This window comes from Neofelis nebulosa, chromosome 17 (genome assembly GCF_028018385.1).
Source record: "Neofelis nebulosa isolate mNeoNeb1 chromosome 17, mNeoNeb1.pri, whole genome shotgun sequence".
In the NCBI taxonomy this organism is placed as follows: domain Eukaryota; kingdom Metazoa; phylum Chordata; class Mammalia; order Carnivora; family Felidae; genus Neofelis; species Neofelis nebulosa.
In genome coordinates this window covers 58,161,666-58,179,377 of record NC_080798.1, presented here as the reverse complement: position 1 = coordinate 58,179,377, position 17,712 = coordinate 58,161,666, and the positions used below count along the sequence as shown (strand labels likewise).

The following is a 17,712-nucleotide window of genomic DNA, read 5'->3' as shown; positions in this document are numbered from 1 at the left end:
CCACCTTTCAATGCTGAGGCTATTTCAAGGGACTGCAGCTCAAAGCCCCGGCAGGCAGGGCTGAGCCAGAAGCTAGATTTTCAAGACGTTTTCTCGAATTATTGCCACTTGCTTGTGTGGAAGCAGGATGCACAGAGGGGCAGCACCGGGGAGAGACTGGGACTCGTGCCTCCTTCCCTGCCTCGTGGCCCTGCTCAGAGGTGGCCCCGACCACACCCGTGAAGGCTCAGCTTCCCTGAAAGGCCGTGTAGACCCAAGGACCCAGATCCCAGCTCCAATCCTGAAGTCATGCGAGGAAACAAACACGAAAACACGCAGGCCCGTTCCAGGCTGCACTGGGACCCTCCCTGCTGCGTAGCTAAGCCCTGCTCACTTGCGCTGAATCTCCCACAAGGCCCCTGGGCAAGCACGGGGCAGTGACGAAAAGACCAGCATAAACCTAGCCTATTCCCAAAAGGAGGCAGGAAGCAGACGGGATCCCGGGGGTTTGGGGCTCAGTCAAGCTTCAGGCCAAGGAAAATTCTCTGCTCCCTGGCGGGCACCACACAGGGCCTTGGGGTGGGGAGGGGCACGGGAGGAAGACGGACCTATCCAGAGAGGTAGAGAGTGTCCCTTCCCCACAGGGACCAAGGCCAAACCACCAGGTCCTGGGAAGGATGGGGGAAGAGTCCACACCCAAAGCCACAAAGAAATCCGCTCTAATTCTCGACGGCTTTAACCCTAAAAAGGTCTGCATCAGCTGTCTCATACATCGGCATTTTGAAAGGGTGCCCACTCTTCCTCCTAAGATTAGCACAAACCCCGGGGCGCCCGGGTGGCTCAGCCGTTCAAGTGTCCGACTGTTGGCTTTGGCTCAGCTCGTGATCTCAGTTTGTGAGTTCGAGCCCTGTGTCGGCCTCTGTGCCGACGGCGTGGAGTCTGCTTGGGATTCCCTCTCTCCCTCTTTCTCTCTGCCCCTCCCTGGCTCACTCCCTCTCTCTCAAAACAAAACGAAACAAAGATTAGCACAACCCCTTCCGAGTAAACGCCTGGGTGGTTTTCTTGAGGGAAGACAGAAATGGTTTCGTGACAAACTCCCAGAGGACAGCCGTGCTCGGGGGTGCTCTGCCCACACGGCTAGCCTTTCATGTGCCCTCTAGCCGGGGATGGGCCACCTCGGGAGGGCACAGACGGTGACGATGAGGGCTCTGCAGGCACGCGGGATGATCCCTGACCACGAGGGCCTCCTACGTCACGGCACAAGGCACCATGAAAAGGGACGGTGAGGTCCAGGGGAGGGAGACGAGCCGGGTACTGAGCGACGGTTGCTTACGACGGGATAAGGCACGAGGTGGGGACCAGACTCCTGGGGGACGGACGGCCTGCAGCATCTTCAGGGGACCCAGAATGGCCTCTCAGGACAGAGGAGCTCCTGATCAGAGGCCCCGAGTGCCAGGCCTGAGCACGTGGGCTCCACCCTGGGCACACAGGGGCCTGGAGGCTTCAGGAGACAAACCTCGTGAAAGTCAGGAAGGTAAAAGGAAGCAGGGTTCAGGACGGGCCAGCGGGGGCCACATGGGAGGTGAAAAGCCCCAGGGCTAGTTGAGGTGTCGGGGGGGACAGGCACAGAGGATGGAAAATGCTGGAGAGGCCGTGGATGCCGGCAGGGGCCGTGCGGGTGCCAGGGTTTAAACGGAGTGCGGAGAGGTGGCTTTGAGCCTGGGTCCCGCAGTCGGTTCTGCCACGACCAGCTCTGACCTGGGGCCTCAGTTTCCTACTCTGTGAAATGGGAGGACAGCAGCAGCTACTTGATGGGGCTGGGGCGACCGGAAGCGGTGCGGGCAGGAATGGAGAGGCGGGCGGGCGGGCAGGGCTGGAGGCACGGACTTGGGAGAGCCGGCTAACCTTCTACTCCTCCGTGTCGGATTTCCCCAGGGTCACGGGGGACCCTCCACCGTCCCCCGTCTGCCAGCCCCTCACCAACGGACACCCCATCCCTCACGGACTCGGCCCCCCGCTGCCGCTCCGACACAGCAGGGTGGCCCGAGACCGGCCGGGGACCAAGCTGCGGCGTGACACCAGGGACCAGGGCCCCGGGGTGAGCACCTGTGGCCCGCACTTTACGCGACGTCATCACGCCGTCCCAGAGCCGTGAGAGGAGGGACTCTCGAAGTGGAGGCCGAGGCTCCCACTGGCTGGGCACACATCACGGCCACACACAAGGAGGCAGTGGAGCTGGGACTGGGCTCACCAAAGCCCAGCCCTTAGACGGCCTCGAGGACGGGCCAGCGGGGAGCCACGGGCGGGACCCGGGCCGGGCTGCTTCCCGGGGAACTCACGAGCGCTGTCTGGGTGTGAAGGACGGAGGCGGGGGCGGGGGGGGGCGCTCTCTCGCCGGGAGACCCCAAGCCTGCCCCCGCCCCGCCCTCGGGACAAGAGCAGGTGCAGCCCAGGCCCCCCCGCGGGAGCGCGGCGCTTACCATGTACTCCATGTTGGAGGCTGGGGGGTGCACCTGGCCCCGCAGCTTGTTGTGAAGCACGAGGATCTCCTCCTTGTCCGACCTGGGAATGGCCCTCCGGACCCGGGAGTGGGGCTCGTCCTGCTGGTATTTACTGAGCAGCTCCTCCAAGTGGGTGACGTTGGGCAGGAAGAAGCCCTGGGCCCCGCAGACCAGCAGCAGCAGCAGCCCCAAGGGCACGACGCCGTTCAGGACGCTGCTCATGGTGCCAGGCAGGCAGCGGGCACCGGGGCGACGAGGCGGGCTGGGCTCCCGAGGCGGTGCTGGGGTGCGAGAGCTCTGAAGGGAAGCGGAGGGCGACAGGGACATCAGTCAGTATGAGACCAGCGACAGCGCGGGCTCGAATGGGCAGAGAGCAGGACGGCCATCGCTCGCCCCACCCTGCAGACGCGAAAACCGAGGCTCGCGGAGGCTCAATAACCAAGGATCCCCGCCCCCCCCCTCCCTCCCCCCACAGACCGTGATCCTCGTCCTGGCTTGTCGTCGGGTCCGAGAGGACAAGGCAGGGCTGGAGGGTGTGTGTTTGCTCACCGGGCAGGGTCGGTCAGTGACCGGGACCTTTACCGGGCATCTATCTCTGCGCCAGACCCCGGGGACGCAAAGATGGAGAGGACACTGTGCGTCACCTCAGGGAGCTCCCACTCGGGCTGGGGACAGAGGCGAGGAAACCCACCTCTGGGTTGAGTCGCCCCCGGCGGGGCGGACAGCATGAGGGACGCCGACCCGCCCCGGGCCCCGAGAGGCTCCGCCCTTGCCTCAAACCTCCTCTGGTCTCCCCCGACATGAGCAGTAACCAGTTCTCACCCATCGGGTTGGCTGGGTCTGCCAGGGGCACGACGCAGGGGGCAGGGAGGGACGGGAGGCACAGCCTGGAACCCAGGAGCCATGGGAACGGGGCAGTTCCCACTCTGACCCTGGAAACTCTCCAGGGTCCTGACCGAGCCTTGCTGCAGACAGAAATAGCCGCCATCCGGCAGGGAGGCCCGGCTCTCTCTGGATCTTTCCCTCCCAGGGAGTTCCCTCTGGGGCAGAGCCCCGGAGACCGGATGGCACGTCAGTCCAGTAACGTAGACCCCCGGGGTCCCGACCTCTCTCCCGGGTTAGTGGCGTCACCATATATGAACATTTCCCAGCTGCAGAAGGCCGGCTGACAGAGATGCCAAGATGCTGACCCTGAACTGCCATCGAAGACGGAGTGAGAGCAGAGACTGACGTCACAGAGCGCCCATCGGGCGTCACGACCGCACCGCGTCTGTGCGCCCCGGCAGCTCGAGGGCCAGGGCGCCCCCGCAGGCGCGAGGCATGAATCACTCGTATGAATCAACCGTGACTCGCCCGAAGCCCCGGGTAGGGTCAAATCACCTGGGGGCCCCACTCAAATGACTCCCGCACGGGGACAGGTAAACACACCGTGGGGCACTGGGCCCCAGGATCACACAGCAGGGCAAAAGGAACGACCCAGGGCCGTGTGAGCGTCAGCATAAACAAATCCCATTACGACGTCGGGTTAGATAAGTAAGTTGTAGCGGGGAGCCTGGGTGGCTCAGTCGGTGGAGCGTCCGACTTTGGCTCAGGTCAGGATCTCACGGTTCATGACCTCAACCCCTGCATCAGGCTCTGCGCCGACAGCTCGCAGCCCGGAGCCCGCTTCGCATTCGGTGTCTCCCTCTCTCTCTGCCCCTCCCCTGCTGACACTCTATCTCTCAAAAATAAATACACGTTAAAGAAAAAGAAAAAAAAAAAAAAAAAGAATGGGGCCTCCTGTGCCCAGAGCTCATAGGCTGGTCCTTCTCTGCCTGGCCCCCGTGAGAATCCGTGCCCGGGAGACGCAGACTTGCCCCAGGTTGGGCCACTCACAGCACCTCGTGGGCAGCATGCCCAGGGCACTGTTGGTTCTGAAGGTGTTTGGGCCTTGCCGGAGCTCGGGGGGCCTGGGGGGCCCCACGGGGGAGGGGCAAGGCCCGGGTCCTGATGCTCCAGCAAAGCCTGTGCTGCAGGGGAACCACAGGGACAGCAGGGCTGTGGCGCCAGACCACGGGGCTGAGGCCCCCAGCACCTCAGAGTGTGGCTGTGCTTGGAGGCAGGGCTTTAAAGAGGTCGTGAAGTTAAGACGAGGTCACTAGGCGGACCCTGACCCAATCTGACTGCTGTCATCATAAGAGAAGGAATGAGGAAGCAGACAGCCACAGAGAGAGGCCTCAGGAGAAACCCACCCGGCCCACACCGGGGCCTCGGACCCCGAGCCTCCAGAACGCGAGAACTGTTGTTGGAGCCGCCGGCCGGTGAGGCCTGGTCACGGCCGCTGTGGCAACCTCACACGTGTGCACCAGGCAATAAATGGATGAAGGGGACTCCGTTCCTGATTTCGCGCCGGCCGCTGCACGGAAGGAGGCAAGGGGGACACGGTAAATCAGGAGGCCGAGCCCCACTTCCCGGGGCCCGTGCGCGGCATCCGGCCTCCGCGGCCCCAACAGCTCAAATCACAACGGAGGGCCGCGACGCTTCCGCCCCTCTCCCACCCACAATCAAAAAATTAAACCGGTTTTTCAAACGAGACACATGCGCTGTCCAAGGCTGCTTGCGGCTTCCCGGTGACAGGCGCGCTCCCCGACCGACCCAGGAGGCTGACGCTGATGAGCCCTACCTCTCGACGACTCGTCTTACCCACCAGATGAGCCAGGGGTTTGGGCTCTACTGCGCCCATTTCACAGGGGAGGAGACTGAGGCCTCTGCGGTTTCAGGAAGTACCCAAAGTCATACAACAGGGGAGCAGACACAGTGGGCTTGGGACACAGCCCTTCCCTTGCCCTGCCCTGCCTCCCCGAGGGTGGGCTTCCTGGAGGAGTTTCCGGCCCCACCCTGCCAGGGACAGGCCCCGCGACAGCCCAGCCTCAACTCACAACCCTCTTTCCACTGGTCTCTGGGTCTGACGGTGGTTCCTGGCCATGAGAAGGCGCCCATGTGTCACCCCCCAGGGGACTAAAACCTTTACATCACGGTGACCCTTCACCAAAATGCACCTCCATCACCAGCTCTGGTGGCCAGCCAACCCCCATCTGCCAATGTGCCCTTGATGGCCCCGTGCCAAACTGACCTCCGACCCCCTGGCACGGACAGATGCTCTCTGATCCGGACCCCTGATTCTCCTGGGGTTGCTAAGGGCAAACCTTGTTTCTAGAAAAGTTCTGCTCCATTCTGTCATCCCTGGCCTGTTCCCACGGCTTGAGCCACGCGTTGGGGACGGCTGCCCAGCCCAGCAGAAGCACCCTCCGGAAGCTACGGCTCTCCCTTGCCGCAGTCGCAGAACCAAGCCCGTGAGGGTACGAGTAAGAGTGGCACCGAGGTCTCACGAGAACATACCGGATGTCAGGCCAGCGGGGAGGCGGGGAGGGAGATGACGGCAAGACCCCAGCCTGGCAGAGGGAAGTCGCAGGGATCAAATTCCCACAACACTGCCCGGAGCTCTTAAATGCATCTGGAGTCCGTCAGGGAGGTGGCGGTTTCCCACCCCCCTTTACAGAAAGCAAAACCGAGTCCGGGAGACCCTGCCGGGTGTCTGTGAGGCAGCCAGTTAGGGAGGGAGCCAAGCCGTGACAACCAGCTTTCTGAAAGCTTGGGGGAACTTCCTTTTTTTTCCCTTAATGTTTTTATTTATTTTTGAGAGAGACAGAGGGCGAGTGGGGGAGGAGCAGAGAGAGAGGGGGAGACACAGAATCCGAAGCGGGCTCCAGGCTCAAAGCCCACTTGGGGCTCGAACTCGCGAACCGCGAGATCGTGACCGGAGCTGAAGTCAGAAGCTTAACGGACTGAGCCACCCAGGCCCAACACACGGCTGCGGCCGCGGTAGGGGCCCTGAAACCTACACGCCACCCCGCCAGGGCTCCGTGCACCTGTAGGGGATCAGCAGACCCTTGTGTTCCCGACCCAGCAAAGGGGTGCCCTCACGGTCACCTCCCGGGCAAGGCCGCCCCCCCAAACCCGCCTCTCGGGAGCCAGTGAGAGAAAGAGGGCTTGCTCCGGATTCCGTGCGTCACCCTCGGGCGCTGCCTCCGCCGTGTTTGGGAAAGCCTGCCAGGAAGATGAATCTCCGCGCTGGGCTTGTCAGCAGTCAGCCGCGAGAGGTGCCAAGCTCTTCCCTGCTGCACATGCTGTTCCCACAGCTCATCCCAAGGCCCCAACCTGCCCCCCCCCCCCCCCCCCCCGCCCCGCCTGGCCCAGGCCAGGCACATTCACGTCTGCTCTTTCGGTAAAGACTCAGCTGAGGGGTCACTGCTGAATCACACACCCCGGGACCCGTCAGGCTCATTCGCCGCTGAGCCGCCGACATCAGACAGGTCGGTGCTCCATAAATATTTGTGGAGTGAATGTGTGGGTCTCCTCCTCCCGACGAGATCAGAAGAGCCGTATAAGGACTCCGCGTGGCGCTGGCTTCTCAGTCGTCCCCCGCAGCCCGGGCATGTAGCTTCTCGGGGCCCCAGAGGCCACGTCCACAGGGCAGAGGGGAACGACGGGGCTTGTCTGACACTGGCGGGTCAGCGGTGAGCAAGCCGGACAGGTCTGCGGACGTGCTGACGCGCCAGGAGGCTTCCAGAAGGCAGCGGCCTCTCACCTGAGTGCTCGCTGATGAGCAGGGCTTCGCCCCCCTGGCCTGGTTGGGGCCATGGGACGAGCCGTGTGCTGAGCAACGAACGAGACAATGAACCTGAGCGCCTCGTACGCGTTCCCTATCATCATGACGACGATGATGCTCAATGTGCCACAGAGCATCGCTTGGGGAAGTTTCTAGAAGGATGGGATTAATAATGGGGAATGGAGTAAGACTGTTCTCTCTTCGTGACTTCACTGCACTATTTCAAAGCCCCGCCTCTGCCTTGACGCGCGAAACCTGATTTTGGAAAACTGCATTACGTGTGTGATGCTTGTGGGGGTCAAAAACTCTCCCCCGAGTTTGAAACACACTTTACTCAGTACGTGCCTTGAGCCGTGGCCACCTTCTCCCGGCTTTCTGGGTAAGCAGGTTCCAAGCCATCACGAGCCAGGTCTGGAGCCTGGCTGGCTCAGTCGGTAGAGCCCGCGACCCCTGATCCTGGGGTCATGAGTTCGGGCCCCGGGGTGGGTGTGGAGCCTACTTCAAACTTTTAAAAATTAAAATGAGCCCAGTCTGGGGCATTAATGTTGACTATCTGGCCGGGAACTGCCTGTACATAGGTACACGGTCATTCCCATTGACAACGACCCAGTCACGTTGCCCGGACTGCCACGAAGCTCCACCCCCTTCCAGGGCCCAGCCTTCGCTGAGTTAAGAAGCAGCGGGAGCCCTAGACCTCATCACCCCGTGTGGTTGTGTTGTGCCTGCTCGTACCATTTGCCTCTCCAGCTGGACCGTGTGCTTCTTGAGGGCTGGAACCAGCGTGTGTGGATAAATGTCTAACAACCAACATTCAAAAAAAAAAAAAAAAAAATTCAGGGGCGCCTGGGGGCTCCGTCGGTTGAGCGTCCGACTTCGGCTCAGGTCACGATCTCGCGGTCCGTGGGCTCGAGCCCCGCGTCGGGCTCTGTGCTGACGGCTCGGAGCCTGGAGCCCGCTTCGAATTCTCTGTCTCCCTCCCTCTCTGCCCCTCGCCTGCTCGTGCTCTGTCCCTCCCCCACCCTCAAAAAAAAACATCAAAAAACATTTTCTTAGAATTCACCCTGATAAGTAGTGTTTGCCAGTTCCCTTGGTATAAACATTCCCACTGTGGCCAATTTCAAGCGGCCCGTGTGAGGTCACTGAACATGGGATTTCTGGAAAGTCTCAAGCTAGCACAGCATCACGTGGTCTTTCCATCAAAGAGACGGGACAGATACTAAGAACCTCACGGGCAGAGGGAACAGGGATGTGCAGTAAAGATTAGCCTCGTTTTCAATAGGACTCATTTAACTGTAAGTTTACGTAATTTGATGTTTGACGATGGCTGTGTTTAACTGGCTCACGACCTTTCTGGAAATTTAACAAAACGTCACGAGCTGGTTCCAGCACGATGCCGGCTGGCGCTGAGCCTCGTTCCCCCTCACACCCCAGCGGGTCTTAACTGTCCCACCAACAGTTATCCCAAGTACCGCAGCCAACAGCTGGGGGGCGCGCACGGGGCGGCGCAGGGTGGCGGGTCCCCCACTCCCCGTACTCCGCAGGCCGATGGGATCACCGCGGTCGTCGGCCCCGTCTGATGTGCGAGGGGCCGGAGGCTCCAACACGAGCAGCTTGCTTCGCAGTCAACACAGAACGTCCGTCGCGCCCTGGTCTCTGGCCCACCCTGGCCGTGGGGGCGGCTCTCCCGCCCGGCAGGGCACCTCTAGCCTCCGGCCCGTGCCAGCCGGACTCACTCAGTGACATACCGGCCCAACGGGACAGCAGCTAACCCGACAGGCCCGGGGGGCCCCAGGCTCTGCTCTTTCTCAGAAGCACAAAGAACTCAAAATGTGACTAAGGCCAAGGGCAGATCCCAGTCATACCCACAAACCACCCAAAATTCTAGGAATGGAGCGGTGGCTGGGAGTGGGGAGGAGGGATGCCCCGGCGCGTCTGGGGCAAATCCCAGAACTGGCCAGAACCTCCAGGGAAGAGCGTCTGGGTGAGTACCAGACACCCCGGGCCGTGGAGGGGGGAAAGCGGGGTGGGGGGAGGGGGGTCTCGTCCTCTGCAGGATCCAGTCAGTTTTTCTTAAACTCTTCTCCACAGGATCAGGGCTGGACACAGCGGGAGCAGGCCCGTGCCCTCCCCTGCAGCCGCCCTGCCCCCAGCCCTGGGCTGTCCACAACCCAGGGGCCAACAGGATCCTACAAGAAACCCCATTCCATCTTTTTAACACTATGCCGAGAACACACAAAATCCTGGGCAAAGAGAGAACTCATTTTGCAAAAAGGAACTAAAAATCAGTTGTGTTCAACGTCAACCAAGAGCCATTTTAAAGCGAGTAGACAATAAAATGCTATATTCTCAAAATCCCCTGTCCTTGACTCCTGGGGCCCCTCGTCTGCCTTCTTGTACACACGCGAAGATTTAGCAAAGCCTCAGATAAACGGCAGGGAACCTCCGGCCCCCAAGGACAAGCAGGCAAGGACCGCCCGAGGGCAGCGTGGAAAAGCGTGGACGTGGGGTGAGACCCAGGTTCGAATGGTGACTCTGCAGAGCCCCGTGCTGCCCAAAAGGTCCCTCAACCTCTGAGTCTCGATTCCTCGGGGGGACAATGAGGCCCTGAATTTCTCCCAGGGAGAGAGGATAGAGGGTAAGAAGAGGAGAAAAATAGTGGCTCCAGGGGTACCTACCGACCGTGTCTTTCCTTTCTCCTCCCAGGTGAATTCAGGCATCTCAGATCATTTCTGCTGCAGGCTACGGGGCGCCTGCCCAGCCTCCTGCCCGACATACACGATTCACTGCTGTCGGGTGACAACTGTGAGGGCGAGTCACAGCCCCCGGCTCTGGACCAAGCTCAAAGACACCGGGCACGAGAATCTTACAGCAGCAGGCTGTGGAATCTCCACACTGCCCTGCGGATGAAAGGCCCAGGGAAGGCCCTCAGGTGGCCACAGAGTCCTTGGGATAGTCGAGGCACACAAGGCAGTCTGCCCTCGAGAACCGGAGGAGACATCACAACAGACAGATAAGAAAGGCGTGAGGACACAGCTTGGAGAAGGGGGATGGTAACGTTCGGCACAGGAGGGGACGGGGCCACTCTGGCTGCGGTGGACGACAAGGTCCCGCTGAACTCTCAAGACAAGGGAATGCCACACAGCAGGGACCACAGGGACAAAGCCTCAGCGACGGTCACCGTCTCGGCATGACCGAGGACAGGCACAAAGCCCGCGGAGCTGGGGGGAAACGGGGGTCGCGGAGCGGTGCTGTTTACGTCAAGTTCAAAACCAGGCAAGACCAACCTAAGGCATCAGAAGTCCGGAAACGGTGGCCCCTGGGGGCGGGGCCGTGGGAGGGGCCTGGGGCTGGTCAGGCTGTGCCCTGGGGCGGGCGGCGAGCCCAAGCACTCTGGGAAAAGTCTCCCCCACCCAGCACAGCCCACGAAGGGGTGTGCATTCCTCTCTGCTATGTGAAACTTTAAGGAAACTTTTTTTTTTAAGTCTGAAATCGCTCTGGCTTCTGTTTGAAGAATGGATCAAGGGAAGCCTGAGAGGCAGCTGCTCCCGGGGCAGGGCGGAGTTGGGGGGTGGGGGGAAGTCGCAGGGCAGGGGCCGCTCCAGGGCCTGGCCTCTGACAGCCCTTCAGAGTGGAGCCCGGATGAAACCCCGCGGCCGGCCGGGGCCTCCCACTTGGACCAGACACAGACTCTCGCAGACAGGGCGCAGTTCATCCCAAGTCTGAGAGGGCACTTTGTCCAGCGACGCCAAAGCTGAAAATACCTTCGGTGCCAGTGACGCCCGAGCCTTGAAGGTTCCCGGGAATAAACAGGGTTTTCAGCGGCCAGGCGCTTCCCCCCAGGAGAACAGACGGGCTGTGTCGGAGCCCGTCTGGGGGCGGGAAGGGCAGCGGCTGATACACACACATGCAGACACGTTTTCGGTGCCGTCCAGGGAACGGCTCATTGTTTCAGAGGGGGCGTGTGGGGCTCACACACAGCCGTGCTTCGAAAGCTCCGGGGCACACAGGGCCCCACATGTGCCCTGAAGGAAGGTGCCAGAATCCCCAGGACACTCGCTCCGGCCCCAGAGCAATGAGTGCCACCAAGCCGAGCCTTCTTCCGGAAGAAAAGCTAGGAGTCTGCCGAGAACTTGCCAAGGGGGCCTCTGGACCCTGCAGGGAGGTGGCCGCACTGGCCCCCAAGGGCTCTTCCTCCCGTCTGGCCCTGTGAGCTCCCTCCGGTCGCACCAGGCCCCGAAACAGAACCTTCCACGCAGCTCCACCCCACCCACCCCCACTAGCCGGCCATCCCCACCCGGCCTCTGTGTTGGCGCCCCAGAGCCAGGCTTCACCCGCTTTCTAGGGCGGGAGGTCCCGCGTTCAGGCCTGCACCAGAGAGCACCGTTAAGACACAGATTGCTGGCCCCACGCCCCCCAGCCGCTGACGCAGGAAGCCCGGGGTGGGGCCTGAGAATCTGCATTTCTAACAAGTTCCCAGGGACGGCTGCTCCCCCGCCTTGGAGGGGGACCCCACTTTGACAGCCGCTGCCCCAGACTGTAACGGTCTCAAATCCCGTGCCCCACCCTAAACTAATTCAGCATTCCCCAAACTCCAATCCTCGGCAAACCCCGTTCCCTAGCTCTGCCCACCTTCCCACCGGCTACCCGCGCTGGGCCGTATTTTGTATTTTTCCTCGAGATGGCCCGCATGGAGGGTTCGCAGAAATGTACCAGTAAAAGGGAATTTTCGATCGCCACCATCTACAAAGAACACGATCAATTCTGCCTTGACTGGAGGGGAGGAGTAAAACGTAACGTGTGGAAATCAGAACAAAATAAGGTCCTCCCAGCTGGGCATGAACGCCAGCCCCAAGCGCTGATGCCCGGGGTGCTCTGTCTTTGCCGTAAAGGGGAGCAGGGTGCTGGGCAGACGTTAGGGGCAGACAGCATCACCCACATTCGCCCTGACTGCAAAGGACAGCTCCTGGATGGGGGTGGGGGGGCCTTGGCTGCTGGGTCTGTGCACAGGCTGAGTCACCTCGAGGACCAGTAGGGATGGCACCCCCCACTTTGGGGAACACTGTCCATTTCACAGTGATCTGCTCCGAACTGCATGCCCTGCAGCCTGTGGCAGGAAGTCCAAACTCAGTACAGCTCAGGCCGCCTGCAGGGAGACACCGGGCCACCCGGCCTGATGCTTAGATTCTCAAGCCACACCAGACCTCTCACCATTTTCCCTAGGTGCCTGGCCCTTCCCCATCCCCAGGCCTTTGCACAGACACACGGTCCCTCTGCCGGGGGTGCTATCACTTTTCCCTGTGTCTGTTCCAGAAGGATCTCTCAGGCTCTGATCAAGTCAGTCCCAGCAGATGCCAGCAAGGTCCCAATCCCAGAGAGATCAGAGAAGCCTCTTTCCAGTCCAGGAGAACTTCAGAGCAGGCTCAATGCTTCTAGGACCACCTGACTACAAACAGAATGGAAAGGTCTAGGGGCGCCTGGGGGACTCAGTCGGTAGAGCGTCCGGCTTGGGCTCAGGTCACGATCTCACAGCTCGTGAGTTCCAGCCCGGCATCGGGCTCTGTGCTGACAGCTCAGAGCCTGGAGCCTGCTTCCGATTCTGTGTCTCCCTCTCTCTCTGCCCCTAACCCACTCACATTCTGTCTCTGTCTCTCTCAAAAATAAATAAACATTTAAAAAAAAAAAAAAAAAAGGAACTGGAAAGCTCTGTTCTTTTTTCCTTCTGGGATACCGCCTTTCTGCACTCACAACGGGACGCGGTCCAGAAATCTGGATTGAAAATGTGGGATTTCATCATTTATAATATTTTTTAAGTGATGGTCCAGAGGTTGCATGATGCGCATTAGGAATTTCTTTTTCCCCCGGATCCCGTGGTTTTGTCTAAGCTGACACAGCACCCGAGACAATCCGAGAAGAGAAATCTCCTTGGGGCTGAACCACAAGAAACCGTCTGTCCTTGCAGCCTTGACAAGGGGTGCCCGCCCACAAACACCCACAGTTGCACAGGCTGGGGCACAAAGTCTCAGACAGGATTCTCTGCCAGTGGCTGCTGTGACCCCGGGTAGAATGTCAACACGTCCCCCCCAAACACCCAGACGCCAGATTCCCCCGTGTCCACCGTGGAGGGCGCTGATCTATTCTGGAACAAGACGACCTATGTCGACGCGTCTTCAAGAAGGAAGCCAAGAAGGGAGAATGGGTAAATGAAACGTGGTCCATCCACGCAGTGGAATATTACTCAGCCACTAAGAGGAATGGAGCCTGACACACACTGTAAGATGGACGAGCTTTGAAAGCATCACGCTAAGTGCATGAAGCCAGTCACGAAATGCCACACGTTAAATCGTTCCGTTTACAGAAGATGTCCAGAATAAGCAGATCCGTAGACACAAAGTACATTGGTGGCTGCCAGGGGCACGGGAGCAGAAAATGGAGAGAAGCTGCTAATGGTGGCTATGGGGTCGCCTTCAGGGCTGATGACAACGTTCTGGAAGTGGACAGAGGTGGGGCTGCAGAAGGTCGTGAATGAGCTGAACGTGCTGGACTGTATACTTTAAAACGGATAAAATGGAGGGGGGGGGCGCCTGGGTGGCGCAGTCGGTTAAGCGTCCGACTTCAGCTCAGGTCATGATCTCGCCATTCCCGAGTTCAAGCCCCGCGTCGGGCTCTGTGCTGACCGCTTGGAGCCTGGAGCCCGCTTCCGATTCTGTGTCTCCCTCTCTCTCTCTGCCCCTCCCCCACTCACGCTCTGTCTCTCTCTCTCTCTCAAAAATAAATAAACGTTTTTAAAAAATTTTAGGGGTGCTTAGGTGGCTCGGTCGGTTAAGCGTCCGACTTCAGCTCAGGTCATGATCTCAGAGCTCATGGGTTCGAGCCCCGCGTCGGGCTTTTTGCTGACAGCTCAGAGCCGCGAGCCCGCTTTGGATTCTGTGTCTCCCTCTCTCTCTCTGCCCCTCCCCTGCTTGTGCTCTGTCTCTCTGCCTCTCAAAAAAAGAAAGAAAGAAAAACAAAAAGGTTACGGCTAGTCCTGCCAACCACCCCCCAGATCTGTCCTACCCTGCCTGTTCCAGAACAGAGCGTGCTTCGTTTAGGACTCTATGAGAGGCTTGGAATCCCCATCCCGTGAAGGTCTGACCATCTACTCAACGCCGTTAACGGAAGGTAAAATGAAATGGTGCCTGCGCTGTATTTTCCTTGCTTGGCAAGCCATCAGCCCTGTTGAGTGATGCTGGGCTTGCACATCTGGGACTGATCAAACACCAGTGAGTTTACAAAAAATAAAACATAAAAGGCACAGAGAAAAGAAATGTTCCAGCTCCCACGGGCCAAAGAGGTCAGCATTTGAGGGTCCTGCCTCCGGGAGACGGTTTTCAAACGCGGCCTACAAAAGGCCAGAGACCCAACGAGGGGTCTTTGAGGGAGGGGCGGAGTGTGGGACTTGAGCCAAGGCTCCAGGCCCTCTGCTACCAAGTCCAGAGAGGGGGCTCTGGGAGCCAGCACGGATCTGGGTCCCAGAGCAGGGCTCTCCGCACGTCGACACCGGTACCCGTCAGCAGAGTGGAGCCCGAGCCCTGGGTCAGGACGGCCCCTCTCCAGGCCCACCCTTAACCCGGGCAGGGATCCCGACCCCACACGGCATGAGAGGCCCTGACCGGCCGCAGCAAGCAGGCTAGCCACTGGATGAACACCTTCCTCCAGGATCTGGAGGGGGGCCCAGCCGGGGTGGGGGGGGGGGGGAGGGGAGGGGAGGAGGGGGGCCAGCTGTCCCCTGCCCTGGCTGCGTCATGTCGTATACATGCCTTAATCATCCGAGACTCAGTCTCCTTCTTGTAAAAAGGAAGACAGTGCCCACCTCATAAAGAAGGCAGTGAGATCATCCATGTAAAACCCCGTGCACATCTGGCTCATTCTAAGTTTCGGGACCAGTTGCTGGTATTCTCGTAAATGTCATCAGTGCTGTTCCACTTTTACATCTTGAGAGACTCCGTTAAAAAAAATTAAAAAATAAAAAGCGACTTCTTTCTCCTCCCAGGGCGCATGTCACTGGGAACTTGGGGCTTGGGCTTAACTCTGCCGACAGTTTTCACCTGGAACCCTCTCGGACAATACGACATCTTGGGTCAGGTCCAGAGGGAGAGTTAGAGGCTGGGCAGAGAACTGTCTTCAAGGAGGCAGGACCCAGCAGTTAAGAGCACAGCGTCTGCAACCAACCAGCCAGCCAGCCAGCCAAGGGTCCTGATGCACAACCTTTACCTCTCCGGGCCTTGGTTTACTCATCTGTGAAATGGGGACCAAGAGGCCTCCTGCCCAGGTGTGTGCCAGGGGTGAAAATGCAGGGAGGTGGCATGGCCTGACACCTGCCACAACCATGTGGAAGCAGCCAGATCAGAGGCAGAAACAGAAAATCAGGTGCACAAAATACCAAGAGTCTTAGGAGGCCTCTCGGTCTATCTGGAGAAGGCATGTCCCTCACCGTGTGCTGCTGGACCCTCGGCTCTCAACCTGGCCAATTGTGACTCTAGAAGACCCCACTGGGGTAAGGCAGGGTCACGTCATTCTGCCAGAACACGGCACCCAAGTGCTCAAGGTGGAAGTCCACAAACCCACTTTGCAGGACAAGCTGGGCATCTGCACAGGCTCCCAGGCGCTTCTCTCGTCCGGAGCAGTAACTCACCTTTTGCCCAAAAGACGTCCAGCTCAAGTTAGACTTCAGTGGGTGGGCACCAGCTAAGCCTTTTCTGGCTTGTCCACCAGCCGAGCCCTGGGCAAGGGAGGCTCTGACTGTCCCTCTGGGGGTCTCCCCAGGACCGCAGAGCCGAGCCCTCAGCGCTCAGGTCAGGAGCCTCTTCCCCCAGCAGGAGTGTATGCAGATGCCCACTCTGGCCAAGAGACACCCGCATGTGTTCCCAAACCCGCAGGCACTCTGACGCGCCCCGCGCCTGGACACCTCCATCTGGAGCTTTGGAGGCAGGGAGAGCTGGGCTCCATCCAGCCCTGGCTCGAGCTGGACAAACCCACTTCCCCTCTGACCCTCGGTGTCCTCATCTGAAATACGGGAAGAGAAAGGCTACCTGGCAGGTTTGTTGCAAATAAAACCGTAAAGGGGCGTGGCCCTGTAAACCGGGGCAGAACGCACAGGCGGGTGGATGACCGTGGCCATCCACGTGTGGGTCGACACATTCAAACTCCTGCAGCATCCACGCCGTCAGCTTTCCGTTTACTGACGCCCACACTGTACACAGGAACGCAACAGATGCTGGCGAACTGCGTAAGGGAGGCAAGACTAAATACCCGGGGGGCTCCCGGAGCACGAATATGCGGTCAGGCCGTCAGACCGGCTTTGAGTCCCGACTCCCTCGCCTCCTGGCTGCGAGGTCTGGGGCAAACGTCTTGTCCTCGCTGAGCCTCAGTTTCTCCACCTGCGAAAGGCCACTCGGCCGGCCGAGCCCGGTTCCGAGCCGCAGGCAGCACAGTGCCTGCGCAGAGTGAGCCCCAAGAGACGGCGTCTGCCCGGGGCCCCTTCACCTCCTCGGAGATGGCGGGAGCGGATCGCAGCCTGGAGAGGAGAGGAAGCGAAGTCACACTTACCTCCGCAGGGCTCCCCAATCACCGGCGTCTCCCGTGTCGTGCAGCGGCAGCAGCGCGGACACGGCGGGCACGGTGGGCGCGGCGGGCTGGTCGCAGAGGCCGCGCACCGGGGGCAGCGGAGGGATGAAGTGGACGCAGAGACCCTGCGCGCCGCCTCTTGTAGGCTCCCCGCGCCACGCCCCCCCGGCGGCCGGCGGCGCTGATAGGGCCGTGGAGCCGAGGCCCCGCCCCGGCCCCGCCCCGGCCCCGCCCGTCCCTCCCGGAGAGAGCCGCAGGCGCGGATCCCGGCGGGCGGGGTGGGGGGGCCGGAGCAGGCGACCAGAGACCTTGGCCGGAAGAGGACAGGACGCGGACGCGCGCAGTTTCTTCACTGCGACCATGAAAGTACCGTTTCCACTGAGCGCTTACTATGCGCCCGGCGAGGCGCCAAGCACTTTCCACCAGGAGTTTGCAAACTTACCAAATCCCATCTCCCTGTGGTTCAAGTGGAAAATGGGAACAGGGAAGTGACCTCCCGGGTTTGCAGCAAATAAAACCGGGAAGGGTGTGGGCTCCGTAAACTGTGGCACAGAATACACATTTGCTGAATTTACTCCCATCCTCCACACGGTGGTAGAAAACTCCACTCATCACACGCACAGACACACACACGCACACACACGGCCACAGGCACACACACGTACACAAGCACACTCCCAGTGTGCAGATAAAGAAAGGAAGGAAGCCTCAAGAGATGGTCCCGGATGGGGGCAGTTAAGCGATGGTCCAGACTGGGCACTTGACCTTCACGATCCCAGAACATGTTCACAGGAATCCAGTGGTGTGGTGGAAGTGGTCCCATTTCACAGATCAGACAGCTGAGGCCTGGAGAAGAGAGTGCCCGGAGTCCCGCTGCCGGCCAGCAAGCAGTAGGCTTGGTCTAGCTACATGATGCCCGCAGGCATTTAGCATCCTTAACCGGTGCAGGTAAACTACCTTGTCAATTTAGAGCCAGGAGAA

At 60.1% G+C, this 17,712-nt stretch overlaps 1 protein-coding gene across 1 annotated transcript in view; it reads right to left on the bottom strand.

Annotated features, from left to right (window-relative positions):
• Window positions 1-16,857, bottom strand: part of CRISPLD2 (cysteine rich secretory protein LCCL domain containing 2) — a 58,429-nt gene extending 41,572 nt beyond the window's left edge. Inside the window, exons 1-2 of the mRNA XM_058708574.1 lie at window positions 16,714-16,857; window positions 2,460-2,777 (exon numbers count right to left, since the gene is read on the bottom strand). Coding sequence (XP_058564557.1) covers window positions 2,460-2,702 — 243 coding nt within the window. The 5' untranslated portion in view covers window positions 2,703-2,777; window positions 16,714-16,857. The remainder of the gene's footprint in view (window positions 1-2,459; window positions 2,778-16,713) is intronic.
• Between the last annotated feature and the right edge of the window lie 855 nt (window positions 16,858-17,712).